Raw genomic sequence first — 14,902 nt, 5'->3', positions numbered from 1 at the left:
CACTGCCAGGTTGCCACTGTTGGGCCCTTGAGCAAGGCCCTTAACCCTCAGTCGCTTAGACTGTATACTGTCACAGTACTGTGTCACTTTGGATAAAAGCGTCTCCTAAATGCTAAAAAAGTAAATGTTAATGACTGAAGTTCAGTGGCAGAAGTGGACTAGTGATCAGAAGGTTGTTGGTTCAAGCCCCATCACCACATCAAGCTGGGCACTATTAGGGCCATGAACATAGCTCTCTATCCCAACGGTTCCAGGGATGTTGGACCCACTGCAAGTCTAAAACATGAAATGAAAGGAAATAGTATAGAATAGAGAATATGATCGGGAGTGGTAGCTCAGTTGTTGAGATACTAAATGAGTAATCGAAAGGTTGCTGGTTCAAGCCCATTTGGCACTGTTGGGCCCTTAACAGAACACATTTATTTATCAAAATACGTGTACAGTGAAATTCTATTTCTCCTCAGTTGCTCTGTTTGTATTTGGTCAGAATCGTCAGTAGCTTAGTGTCGAATGTAAATGAGTTTATATAGCAAGTAGCTGTGAATAAGTCAATGGACGTGAATATGTGCGACCCTGACCAGGTTAAAGATAAGTTAGTAAAGTCAGTAAAGATGAGGGAATGAATAAATTAGCGAATGAACAGAATTTATTAACACAATCGTACTATTTTAACAGCACTTGCGTACTCAGTAGTATGGATGGTACCTGTAGTGCACGAGTCCCGTTCACATACTGCTTAGTATGTAAGTATGCACGGCCGGAACTACGCACGCCCCGCCCCCGCTGACAGAACTCGCGCTGTGATTGGTCAGCCTCGTGTTTGGTCACGCCCCGGGCCACGTCGCGCTCCTCTCGCCATCTTTCGAGCTGGGAGTGGAAGGAAACACGAGCGGCGTTCCGATTCTACCCACCGCCGAGGATCACCCACACATAACTCGGTTCTGTTCCGTATCAACTAACTGCTGAGGATGAATATATTCAGACTCACGGGGGATCTTTCGCATCTGGCGGCTATCATCATCCTGCTGCTGAAGATATGGAAGAGCAGATCATGTGCAGGTCGGTAGGTCGGTCGGTTGGTCAGTCGGTAGGTCAGTCGGTAGGTCAGTCGGTAGGTCGGTAGGTCGGTAGGTCAGTCGTGAGCACAGACCGGGTGATTCAGGTCTCACTGGCTTGTTGTTGTTTGTTGTGACAGAGCCCCCATCCTGTACTGACTGTGTTTTCAGTAGTTTGCTTCTGCATCCAGTCCAACAGCCCACACAGACACTACCCGAACATCCCAGCCTGCTTCTGTAAGAGTACTGTGGGGATTTGGGGCAAGTTACCCACGTTCCAGCTTGCAGCTTATATCAGTTTATATTATATCTTGTAACTTACATCAGTAAACATTCATTCATTCATTCTCTCTCTGTGTGAGGGCTGACAGGTTAACGTGTCCTGTGACGTGGCAGGTTGGATGTTGAGCAGGATGCACAGCTCATTATATTATAATATTGTTTCTACACTCACTGTAGAAGCACTTTGTAGTTCTACAATTACTGACTGTAGTCCATCTGTTTCTCTACATGCTTTGTTACCCCCTTTCATGCTGTTCTTCAGTGGTCAGGACCCCCACAGAGCAGGTATTATTTAGGTGGTGGATGATTCTCAGCACTGCAGTGACACTGACATGGTGGTGGTGTGTTAGTGTGTGTTGTGCACAGCAGCGCTGCTGGAGTTTTTAAACACCGTGTCCACTCACTGTCCACTCTATTAGACGCTCCTACCTAGTCGGTCCACCTTGTAGATGTAAAGTCAGAGACGATCGCTCATCTATTGCTGCTGTTTGAGTCGCTCATCTTCTAGACCTTCATCAGTGGTCACAGGACGCTGCCCACGGGGCGCTGTCGGCTGGGTGTTTTTGGTCGGTGGACGATTCTCGGTCCAGCAGTGACGGTGAGGTGTTTAAAAACTCCAGCAGCGCTGCTGTGTCTGATCCACTCATACCAGCACAACACACACTAACACACCACCACCATGTCAGTGTCACTGCAGTGCTGAGAATCATCCACCACCTAAATAATACCTGCTCTGTGGTGGTCCTGTGGGGGTCCTGACAGCATGAAAGGGGGTAACAAAGCATGTAGAGAAACAGATGGACTACAGTCAGTAATTGTAGAACTACAAAGTGCTTCTATATGGTAAGTGGAGCTGATCAAATGGACAGTGAGTGTAGAAACAAGGAGGTGGTTTTAATGTTATGGCTGATGGGTGTATATATATATATATACCGGAAGGGTTTACATCAGCACTTATATTTATTAGTTTATTTAAAACGTTATTCTGCATTTTTATGTCCTAAAATGAAGCACAATAATAATAATAGTAGTTGGTTAAGAGCACTCGGGTGGTGCAGTAGACTTCACTGGTGCTGTCGACCGTTCTGGTGTCCACATACAGACAGGTCGTTCTGTCCGGGGTGTCTTACTTACTTGCGGCCAGTAATTCCAGTGAATCCAGACCCACTACGACTCTAAAACATGACAATGACGTCAAATAGCTGGTATATAATAATTAGCAGGGGTAGCTCACTGGTTAAGGTGCTGGACTAGTAATCAAAAGGTTGCTGGTTCAAGCCCAACCAGTGCCAGGCTGCTAATGTTGGGCCCCTAATAGAATGCCTTTATTTGTCATATATAACAATGAAATCCTTTCTCTGTGTATTCCAGCTTGTTTGCTTTTGTACGCCACCTTTGGAGCCGAGAGGATTAAGGGCCTTGCTCAGGGGCCCGACAGTAGCTGCTTAGCAGAGCTGAGAGAGAATTAAACCCAAAACCTTCTGATTGCCATACATTGTAGTGCACTGTAGCACTAAGCAGGGCGCCTACCTCCCCTCAGACATAGCCCATCATGTCTGTGTGGATGCCCGTCCGGTCGGTAGCGCTGATGAGATCTGAACCCGGACCTCGGCGGAGATGGGCGAGCCTAAAAGTAATAGAGCAAAATACTACCATCACCAGCTTTGGCAGTAGGTACAGTGTTGTTGGGCTGCAATGACTTACCTGTTGTCCCCCAAACATACACCCTGCCTCAACCTAGGTGAAGAGACCACTGTTCCTTTGAGCTTTGACATGACTCCCATCCACCTTGGCCCAAATATTGGGGATTCACAGTATTGCGCAATATTACTGTTCTTAACAGCAGTAGCACTGATTTAACAGTCAGTGGTTGTGTATCTTTCAGGTATATCAGGGAAGAGCCAGGTTCTGTTCGCCCTGGTGTTCACCACTCGGTACCTGGACCTCCTCACCGCGTTTATCTCTCTGTACAACACAACCATGAAGGTAAGGGGGTCTCTAACACGATTGGGGGGGGCTATGAGCACGAGCTTTGTAGGACCGGGTCCCCCCCGAAACGCTAGTGCGCCGGGGCGTTTGTGGCTAAACCTGGCCTTGTATGAGGTTTTTGGACTGTCCATGTGGGGATTTGTGCCTCTCTTTTCCATTCACAAGGTAAAGCACTGATGGGTCAGAATTCTGATGGACTGGATCAAAGGTGATCAGAGTGGAGTCCAGGTCACCAAACTGTTCAGGATCTTTGGACTGTACATATGGGGATTTGTGCCCACTCATTTCCAGTCCAAGTTCAGGTCTTTATAATGATTGGTGCAGGAGTACAGAAGTAGGCTTATCGTTTGATGTAGTTCTCCTGCGGGATCTGTTTACTCATGTTGCAGTTCTCATGTGTCACACTTCAGTATCTCTTCATCCTGACTGAATCCACCCATCAAGGTTGTGTTATATTTATATTTAACGCTCGTCACACGGGGGCGCCCGGGTGGCACCGCACATCCAGGGTTCGCATCCCCAGCGGACGTGATTGGCTAGGTCATTTCTGTGCACCAGTAAGACTTCCCAGTACATCAGAGCTTCTGTTTGTGTTCCTCTGATTTGGTCCAGGTTGTCTACATCGGATGTTCCTACGCCTTGTTGTACCTGATCTACGCCAAGTTCAAAGCCACGTACGATGGCAACCATGATACATTCAGGGTGGAGTTCCTGGTCATTCCAGTAGGTGGACTGGCTTTTCTCATCAACCATGACTTCTCTCCTCTGGAGGTAAAACACCGGCGCTGCATTTTATCATTTTATTTCTTCATTTCCTCCCTTTTTTCTACCAGTTAAGTCATAGCCAATTCCCTGATGGTGTACGAGGAGGGTATAGTCTCCGGACACGCCCTCCCTCTGACAGCCTCGAAGACCCCGCCCACTTTTTAGTCCCGTCTTTTCCCACCCAGCAGACACTGCTCTGCACCGCCGATCGTGCCCACTAGGGGGCGCCTTGGTTTATTTTTTTCACTCGGAGAAAGAACGTCTCTTGCTAATTCCTGACACTGTTTTGTCGTTATTATAAAGACTTAATCCCTAGACAGAACCAACTGTTCCACGTGTTCTTCTCTCTCTGGCTGTAGATCCTCTGGACGTTCTCCATCTACCTGGAGTCGGTGGCCATCCTCCCTCAGCTCTTCATGATCAGTAAGACGGGAGAAGCCGAGACCATCACCACCCACTACCTGTTCTTCCTGGGTCTGTATCGGGCGCTCTACCTCATCAACTGGTTCTGGCGCTTCTACTTCGAGGGCTTCTTCGACATGATCGCCATCGTGGCGGGCGTGGTTCAGACCATCCTCTACTGCGACTTCTTCTACCTCTATATAACCAAGGGTGAGAGTCCGTGGTGCTCGTTATTACAGCGGTATTACTCCTCCTGAAGAACGATCAGTAGTCTGGTTTGTGTACGTCTGTGATTGGTGGTATTTCTTCCACTCACTTACTTTCTTAACCGCTTATCCAATCAGGGTCGTGGGGGGTGCTGGAGCCTATACCAGCTTTTCAATGGGCGCAAGGCACACAGTAACACCCTGGACGGGGTGCCAGTCCATCGCAGGGCATACACACACACACACATTCACCCATACGGCAATTCAGCGTCTCCAATTAACCTGACTGCATATTTTTGGACTGTGGGAGGAAACCGGAGCTCCCGGAGGAAACCCACACGGACACGGGGAGAACATGCAAACTCCACACAGAAAGGACCCGGACCGCCCCAGTGCTACCCACATCATTTGACATCATCTAAAAAATTAAGCCACAAACGGAACCTGAATAAACCGGAGAAAGAAACTAGACGTCAGTTTTAAATCAAACTGATTTGATCGGGATTCTGGGGGTGCAAAAGAATTTAATCAATCTACAAACAATACAATCAAACCATCAAGTTTTCAAAATACGGTCTGGAGAGCCGCCCGTCTTCAAGGAGAACATCAGGAACCGATTTCAGATACTCATCACTAAGTCCCTACCTGATTCACGGCCGTGAAATGAGACGTTTTTATGTGTAATATCCAATTTGCTGTGAAATTCAAACTTTAATGTTTTATTTCTCACGTTTGCTGGTTAATCTGCACTATGAGGCGTCCTAGCAATCCTACAGCAATTCAGTTAGTAATCGCTTAGACAAAAGATGTGGAAGCATAAAGCAGCTAAACACACGACTCGGGTAACTGAGTTTGGAAAACTAACAACCGACTCTGTGTTAGGGGTCCAATTCCATGAATAAAAGGTGTGAGAAAATGTACAGAGCAACAGACAGGCTACAGTCAGTACATGTATATCCACATAGTTTATGTACGTATCACGTATGTAGGTGTTCCTAATAAAGCGCTCGGTGTAAATGCCTCCGTCTCTCTGTTCTCAGTGCTGAAAGGAAAGAAGCTGAGTCTACCGGCGTAAGCGGGAGGACCGAGAGCCCCGGGGGCCCCGCGCTGGGGCCGCAGGACGCCCCCGATGTCATGTACGACCAGTAAGATGCTTGAGGAGCGCAGCAGAGATCCACGTCTGTTTTCGGACCGACCACGCCCACGTCTCCAGGTCTGGGAGAGTTCTGAATCCGGACGGTGGCGCCGCTGCACCTCCTTTATTATTTATGTTTTATTATTAGACTTAAAGATAAAAATTCTACTGAAGTTTGGTCTGTGGTGATACGACGCCTGAAATACGGCTCTGTGAGACGGGTGACGGGTTTAAAACTGGGGAGGTGTGCTGTATTTTCTGGAAAATAATTATTTTTTATTAAATGATGTGAACTTTCTATTTTTTTCTATTTTATTTCTGCATTTTCTCCTTAATTTATTGTACTCAGTTTGTCTCCCCCTGCTGGTGGATCCCTGATTGTAGGTGAGGAGGGTGTATTGCTGCTCACGCCTCCTCCGACCCGCCCGCAGCCCTTAGCGGAACCCTTTTCCACCTCTCTATCTGCCAATCAGGGTCCTTACACAGCGTTTAAAGACCCCGCCCACATAGTCCGGTCATCCCACCCAAGCAGAAACGTGTCTGCTTCAGGCACTGCCGATTACGCCCGCTAGATGGCGCCCAGCCGACCGGTTGCAACACCGAGTTTCAAAGCGAGGAGTTCAGAATCTCGGCGCTGGTGTGCTAGTGGAATGCATGACCCTAATGTAGGTGTAACACGCCCACAAACATTCACCACTAGAAGAAGCTTAATCTTAATAATGAATGTCTAATTATTTTGCCTGATGAGCCTGCAGATCGGATCCCGATAAGGACTGTACCTAAAGCTCTCGCTCAGGAATCGATCCTGAGATGAAACTGAAGCGCAGCATCACGGTATCGGTGATATAAATCATCATGAGGGATTATTCTCTGGAAAATACGGCACATTTTACTTTACTAAACGAATCTCTGCAGCTGTAATCGAGTCTTTAACCAGGTGAACGCTCTCCACACTGTAGGGTCAAAAGTATTGGGACGCCCCTTTCGGCATGTGGTGGGGCTTGAACCAGCGACCTTCTGATTACTAGTCCAGTACCTTAACCGCTAGACTACGGCTTGCCTTTTTATCCCAGAGCTTTCATGTCAGCCCCACTCAACAGCTCTGAGATGAATTGGACAAGCTGTACAGATGCTGACACAAATCCCCACAGTCTGGTGAGAAGCTTCTCAGAAGTGCGGGTCACTCAGTTTTAATGCTGTTTGTTTCTGGAACAGGACGTTCGCGTTCGTCAGGCGTCCGAATACTTTTGGCTCTACAGTGTATGTGATGTGGTGGTCAGCAGGTATCTGTGTAATAACGTGTAATATTTACACACTGACGATTTCTCCGGTGATTAATGATTTATTTCGCTGTTGAGGCGTTTTATTCACCTGAATCCTTTATTATGAAATATAATGATTAAAGTCGCAGGTAAGAATTAATTCTGTGCATTAAACAGAGAGTGATTATTATTTTTATCTTTTAATGTTGCCCTTCTTATAGAACATGATGTTTTAATGAATTAATAATAAAATAATGAGCATTATTGAAGAGATAAATATGAGACCGGTTATTAAGTTTTTATTAAGTATTTATTCTTGTTTCCCGAGTCCTGTCAGGATGATGAACACTCTTTTGCGTTTGTAATTCACTGTTGCATGAAGTTCACTGTAAATGAAGGGGGGTTTTTGGGGAGGAGACGCGGTGTTTCCTGTGTGGTTTGATGTGGCTTTTACTGGAATGAAGTTTATACATAATCACTAATAAATATTTTATAAACCTGAATGTTTCTCTGTTGATTTTTATCTGTTCTTTTATTATTTATTACACTACATGTAGAAGTGCACAACAACAAGAACAGGGAGGCTTATGGTGGCTGTTAGACTGGTTACCACACAGCATCATGTCACTTTGGCTTCAGTCAGGGTCTGTGGGGACTTTTGCATGTTCTCTGTGTGTCTGTGTTATGTTTGGGTACTCAGATTTTTTTCTAGCCTTTCAAAGGACGCAGAACATAGAACTGGCATTTCTAAATTGCAGCTAGTTGTAGGGAGTCACCCTGACCCACTGCAGCACTGATCAGGATAAAACAACAACTCAACAGCATCAATAATAACAATAAAATTTATAATAATAGTGATAATAATAATAATATTAATAGTAATAATAATAATAATAGTAATAATATTAATAATAACAATGACATTAATAATAATAATGATAATAATAATAATAATAGTAATAATAATAATATCAATAATATTAATAGTAATAATAATAATAATAGTAATAATAATAATAATAGTAATAATGACTAATTATAATAACAATAATATCAATAGTAATAATAATAATAATAATAACAATAATATTAATAGTTATAATAATAATAATAATATTGATAATAATAATAATAATAACATAATATTAATAGTAATAATAATGATATTAATAATAATATTAATAATAATAATAACAATAATATTAATAGTAATAATAATAATAACAATAATAATATTGATAATAATAATAATAATAATAACAATAACATTAATAATAATAATAATATTAATAATAATAATAATAATAACAATAACAATAACAATAACAATAACAATAATATTATCGTAATAATAACAACAATAATAGTAATAATAGTAATAATAATAATAATAAAAACAATAATAGTAATAATAATAATAATAATATTAATAGTAATAATAATAATAATATTAATAATAATAATAATAATAATATTGATAATAATAATAACAATAATAATAATAATAACAATAATAATAATGATAATAATAATAACAATAACAACAATAATAATAATAATAATAATAATATTAATAATAATAACAATAATAACAATAATAATAACAATAACAATAGCAATAATAATAACAATAATAAAAATAATAATAACAATAGCAATAATAATAATAATAATAATAATAATAATAATAATGATAATAAATAAAAGCACAAATCTGCTTCTAAAGCGAGCGAATAAATCTCAGCCTCGGAACTATTTAACAGAGAGCAACAATCCGCCGGAAGTTCTAAGTGTTACACTTAAAGAAGAAAACAACATCGACTCATCTGACGCTTGGTAATGGTTGCGTCTCAAATAGCGTATTAGTGCACTACATAGTGTACTAAATAAGTGCACTACTTCGTTTTATGTTGACATGCCGTTTAGGGCGCAGTGTGCGGATTGAGACTGGTTCATAGGCTATACGCTGTTTAGTTGAAGTGACAGGCAGAGGAATTCTCTTTCGTTTCCTCATAATTCTGGTGGATATGTTTATATTTCTCTTGATTAAATAAAACCTTATAGAGCTCCAGGGCGCCTGTTATTAACCTATACATTTATATTAAATTAATTTATCTCCTTATCTTTAATAACTCGCTGTTTGGGTCAGTAATACAGCGGTGTTTATACAGTAGATCTGGTGATAATGGAGGGCTGTGGTTCGGTTCTCAGTCAGAATTAAGCGCTGAAGGTTGAACTGGATCTGTGAGGGTGTGGCACGACTCCACACCCGTGGGTTCGGACAGGGCAGGGCTGGGCTCTGATGGTGATTATTCAGGATGCCGGGGATGATCGTGTTCGGGAGACGGTGGGGAATCGCGAGTGATGATCTGGTTCTGCCCGGAACCTTCGAGCTCTTCGTCAGACTCATATGGTGAGCTCATGTGTGGGGACACCGGGCTGGGCGATAGCACTATCATATCCACATCTAGTATATTATCCTCATGGCACATTATATCATGCTGTCATCAGGTATTAGTGCTGTTAGAAGTATATTTTAATATATATTAGTGCCAGTTGTTTCACATGTCCTTTCTGTCCTTGTTTTTAATGTTTTGGTCATCATGCCAGTCCAGCGAATAGGAGACAGGTAAACAAACAGGTAAACAAACAGGTAAACAGAACCGTCAGAGCCCTCTACAACCTCAGAGAGGGTTTAAGATATTCTAAAAAGTATATGATAATACTATATAATAAGTGATCAGTTCTAATTGTATTTTATTTACTCATAATTTGACAATCAACATTTAAACAAATACAAATCTAATCAAATCAAATAAAGGTTAAATTAAAGACGCCTCTTTGTCGCCCCCTGCTGTCAGGAGAAGGAACGTCCGTCCAGCTCTAGACTCTCCAGAGTGAGGAGCAATTCAATTTCTTCATTGGTTGTCTATTACTGCTTTTTCCTGGTCAGGGTGGCGGTGGGTGCAATTCACTGGGCAAAAGGCAGGAAACACCCCGGACAGGTCACCAGTCTATCATAGGGCAAACACACGCACACATGGACACAAGGAGAACATGCAAACTCCACACAGAAAGGACCCAGTTTGCTCTGTCTGGGAATCAAACCCACCCAGGACATTCTTGCTGTAAGGCAACAGTTCAGTTCAATAAGAGACCAACTGACCAATCCAATCACATCTTCTTTCTATACGGGCGGGGCTTTGTTATCACTAACTGTATGACGAGTTCTGCCCGCCGGGGGCACATAGATATGGGGAACGAAGAACCGGTCCTTATGGAAATCCTATCAAGACGTAGGATTTAAACTAACAGGACTGAACAGAAAAAAATACAAATTAATTAAAAAGATTAGACCGAATTTGTCAAGACTAGATAGAATAATAGAAATGAATATGACGAGGCGCCAAGGTGGCACAGTGGGATATTCCGCTAGCACACCAGCAGTTCGAAACTTGGCGTTGCCTCCGGTCGGACTATGTGTGTCAAGTCAAGTCAAGTCAACTTTATTTATATAGCGCTTTTTACAATATACATTGTCTCAAAGCAACTTTACAAAATCCAGGACCAACAGATACAAAAACCCCTGTTGAGCAAGCCGAGGGCGACTGTGGCAAGGAAAAACTCCCTGAAAATTACAGGAAGAAACCTTGAGAGGAACCAGACTCAACAGGGCCCATCCTTCTTGGGTGGTCTGGAGGATACTTTAAATAAATACACGATTTACACAAATCATACAAACACAGAATTGAATGATCTAAAAGTCATACAGTGGTAATAAATAGATAAATAAACAATTAAATAATAATAGAGTTGTTCATTTCTTTGTGTGGGTGGGTGGATCTTCATACGCTGTGTGAGGACCCTGATTGGTGGAAGAGACGCCTGTGCAGAATGCAGGGGTGAGAAGAGGAGGGCGTGTACACGTGTAGGAAGAGGCGTGTACAGCGACGTGCTCTCCTCAGATGTGATCTGGTATCTCTCAGCAGCGGAGGATAAAATTGAGTCGCTAAATCAGGAGGAAAATGGGGAGAAAATGCATAAAGAAATGAATATGACTAAATAAATAAATAAATATATGTAGTTTGTGTTGTGTTAGCCAAACTTGAATGCCTTTTGGTCTGTATTGTGTATTATAAACATTTTACTGTTAAAAAAGATGTTTTTTTTACTCCTGTTCACCAAATTGCATCAAAACATGAACTGAGTGCACTCTTCCTGCCCCGCCCGCTGATAATCTTTATTCCCGCTAGGTGGGTGGTGACTCTGGTTCTGTACCTGAACCACAGGGGGCGCTTCGACTGTCCGGGCGGCGTCATCCTGCACACCTACCTCATCGTGCTCCTGGTGCTGCTCGGCGTGGTGATCTTCACCCTGTGCGCCATCGTTTACGTCAGCGCTCAGGGTACGCTAGCACGTCACGTTAGTCGCGGGGGTGGGTGGGGGCGGGGTCGCCCGCGGCGGTATCGTGGTGTGATGTCTGGTCTCCTCTGTGGTGTGTGCAGGTACCATCATGAACCCGGGTCCTCGCCGCTCCATGCCGGCGCTGGTGTACCTGCGGGCGCTGCTCTTCGTTCCCGAGTTCATGTGGGCGTGTCTCGGGGCCCTCTGGGTGTCCAACAGCAGCGGGGGGTGCAAACCGGCCGACGTGGGGATCATACTCGGCGCTGTGGTTGCCAGGTACGTTTAAATTACATTTCTATATATTTAATTTTGATTATTATACCTCAATAAAACTGCACAAATATTAATAAACTAAAATAATAATCAGCGTTTATTATTAGATGAAATAAGAACACGTGGATCTCAAAGCAATTTTTTGCAAATATTCCCTCCCAATTTAATCATATCCGATTCCCCGATGGTATTTCACCTCTCCTCCTGACCGTGGAGGGTCGTGACCAACACACGCCCCCTCGGACACGTGTGCAGGTTCATACGGAGATCCGTATCGTGCACGGAGAGTCACGCATCTCGAGTGCTTTCAATAAACATGTTTTAAACCCTTGTGACTAAAGGTGCCACGCCCTGTGGTCTTTTCCAGCTGGATCATCCTGCTCTTCATGGCGGTGGGCGTGCTGATCGTGTTCGACCCGCTGGGCAGCCTGCGCAGGCCGGCGGCGGCGGCGGTTAGCGAGCCGGCGGCGCTGAGGGATCTGGAGAGCAGCGAGTCGTCGCAGCTCTTTTACACGGCGCGCTCGTTAGCCGTCAGGGTCTGGGAGAGCCGACTGAGGCTGCTCTGCTGCTGCCTGCCGCAGGACAACAACCACCGGGCGGCGTTCTCCAGCATCGCCCAGCTCTTCGGCGGCTTCTTCTCGGTGGGTAACTAGCGAGACCTCCTGTCGTTAAGAGTTCATTATTCCTGCTGCTGGTGATCAGAAGGTCGCTGGTTTGAGCCCCATTACTGCCAGGTCGTCACTGTTGGACCCTTGAGCAAGACTCTTAACCCTGTACTGAGTCAGAATCAGCGCTCAGAGTGAGCCGGGCCTCAGCGGTACGCAGCACCGGCGCTTCTACGTTTTACTCTTTGGTATACTGGTGCTTCTTACAAGCTGCAGTGAGCCTAGGGTCACACAGGGGGCGCTATAGGACACCTGTTCTCAGTCTCTCCACAAGTCCAGTACAGCAGAGGCTTTTTAAAACCCACATAGCAATTCATCTCACTCTCTCTATACAGGATGTAACATAAAGCCTCCACAAGGGGGCGCTCACGTACACAGTAACACCCTGGATGGGGCGCACGTCGATCACAGAGCACACACACACACACACACACACACACACACACACACACACACACACACACACACACACTCACTCACCCACTCACCCATAGGGCAATTCAGTGTCTCCAGTTCACCTGTCTGCATAATCTTGGACTGTGGGAGGAAACCGGAGCTCCCGGAGGAAACCCACACAGACACGGGGAGAACATGCAAACTCCACACAGAAAGAACCCGGACCACCCCGCCTGGGAATCGAACCCAGAACCTTCTTGCTTATCAGTGGATAAAAACGTCCACTAGACGTCATAAATAATAAAAGCTTCACCTTCTGATCATGTGTTGATTATTTAATTGATTGATTAGTGGTTGTGTTAATTGTTTAATTACTTTAATTGATTGATTAGTGGTTGTGTTAATTGTTTAATTACTTTAATTGATTGATTAGTGGTTGTGTTAATTGTTTAATTACTTTAATTGATTGATTAGTGGTTGTGTTAATTGTTTAATTACTTTAATTGATTGATTAGTGGTTGTGTTAATTGTTTAATTACTTTAATTGATTGATTAGTGCTTGTGTTTGTGTAACGGATGCTGCTGGTGTTTGTGTAGGACACAGATCTGGTACCCAGTGACATCACGGCAGGTTTGGCTCTTCTGCATCAGGAACAGGATAAAATGCAGCAGGTCCACGACCCTGAGGAGGAGGTTCTGTCCCACAGCCCCTCGTCCCCTATAGTGAGTGTGATTTCATCACGTTTCTACAGACCACCGGACACGAGGTAAGAATGTCCCGGTCAGTCCAGGGACGCCAGTCCGTCCCGGAGCTCGGCCACCTGCTATATCTCCGAGTGTAGCCGCCCGCCCGGCCGGTCGATAGCACCGAACCCAAGTGCTCGAGTGTCATTCAGTCACAGAACTTAAACAGTTACAGGAATGAACGTGAAATCCAAACAATCTGCTGTGACGTACCCGCCCCCTCCAGGGCACGGAAACATTTCAGGGATCTTAGTGTGGGATCTTTTAGTTTAGAATAGCAGCGTGTGGGATCTTTTAGTTGGGGATCTTTTAATTTGGGATCTTGGAGTTTGGGATCTTTTCATTTTGGGATCTTAGAGTTTGGGTTTTTTTAATTTTGGAGTTTGGGATCCTTTAGTTTGAGATCTTTGAGATTTTTTAGTTTGGGATCCTGGAGTTTGGGATCTTTTCATTTTGGGATCTTTTTTTATTTTGGAATCTTTTTTTATTTTGGAGTTTGGGATCCTTTAGTTTGAGATCTTTTAGTTTGGGATCTTTTAGTTTGGGATCCTGGAGTTTGGGATCTTTTCATTTTGGGATCTTAGAGATCTTTTAGTTTGGGATCCTGGAGTTTGGGATCTTTTCATTTTGAGATCTTTTTTATTTTGGAGTTTGGGATCCTTTAGTTTGAGATCTTTGAGATCTTTGAGTTTAGGGATCTTTGAGTTTGGAATTTTAAAGTGTGGAATTTCAGAGTGTTGGTGTTTTAGAGTGGGATCTTTTAGTTTGGGATCTTTGAGATCTTTTAGTTTGGGATCTTTTCATTTTGGGATCTTTTTTATTTTGGAGTTTGGGATCCTTTAGTTTGAGATCTTTTAGTTTGGGATTTTTTAGTTTGGGATCCTGGAGTTTGGCATCTTTTAATTTTGGAGTTTGGGATCTTTTAATTTTGGAGTTTGCAATCTTGTAGTTTGGGATCTTTTAGTTTGGGATCCTGGAGTTTGGGATATTTTCATTTTGAGATCTTTTTTATTTTGGAGTTTGGGATCCTTTAGTTTGAGATCTTTTAGTTTGGGATCTTTTAGTTTGGGATCCTGGAGTTTGGGATATTTTCATTTTGGTATCTTTTTTATTTTGGAGTTTGGAATCCTTTAGTTTGAGATCTTTTAGTTTAGGGATCTTTGAGTTTGGAATTTTAAAGTGTGGAATTTCAGAGTGTTGGTATTTTAGTGTGGGATCTTTTAGTTTGGGATCCTTTAGTGTGGGATCTTTTAGTTTGGGATCCTTTAGTTTGGGATCTTGGAGTTTGGAATCCTTTAGTTTGAGATCTTTTAGTTTAGGGATC

At 43.4% G+C, this 14,902-nt stretch overlaps 2 protein-coding genes across 2 annotated transcripts in view; both read left to right on the top strand.

Annotated features, from left to right (window-relative positions):
- The first annotated feature begins 882 nt into the window (after positions 1–882).
- Positions 883–7,599, top strand: kdelr2b (KDEL endoplasmic reticulum protein retention receptor 2b). Its single transcript, XM_063004037.1, has 5 exons — positions 883–1,059; positions 3,223–3,323; positions 3,939–4,097; positions 4,451–4,703; positions 5,740–7,599. The coding sequence occupies exons 1-5, from the start codon at positions 969–971 to the stop codon at positions 5,772–5,774; spliced, it is 639 nt and encodes a 212-aa protein (XP_062860107.1). The 5' UTR covers positions 883–968; the 3' UTR covers positions 5,775–7,599.
- A 1,618-nt stretch (positions 7,600–9,217) lies between these two features.
- The window catches only part of daglb (diacylglycerol lipase, beta), a 17,139-nt gene continuing 11,454 nt past the window's right edge, over positions 9,218–14,902 (top strand). Inside the window, exons 1-5 of the mRNA XM_063003346.1 lie at positions 9,218–9,509; positions 11,350–11,501; positions 11,602–11,776; positions 12,141–12,414; positions 13,432–13,557. Of these exons, the coding sequence (XP_062859416.1) occupies positions 9,415–9,509; positions 11,350–11,501; positions 11,602–11,776; positions 12,141–12,414; positions 13,432–13,557 (822 nt within the window). The 5' untranslated portion in view covers positions 9,218–9,414. The remainder of the gene's footprint in view (positions 9,510–11,349; positions 11,502–11,601; positions 11,777–12,140; positions 12,415–13,431; positions 13,558–14,902) is intronic.

This window comes from Trichomycterus rosablanca, chromosome 10 (genome assembly GCF_030014385.1).
Source record: "Trichomycterus rosablanca isolate fTriRos1 chromosome 10, fTriRos1.hap1, whole genome shotgun sequence".
Lineage (NCBI taxonomy): Eukaryota > Metazoa > Chordata > Actinopteri > Siluriformes > Trichomycteridae > Trichomycterus > Trichomycterus rosablanca.
This window is presented reverse-complemented; position numbering and strand designations above follow the sequence as displayed.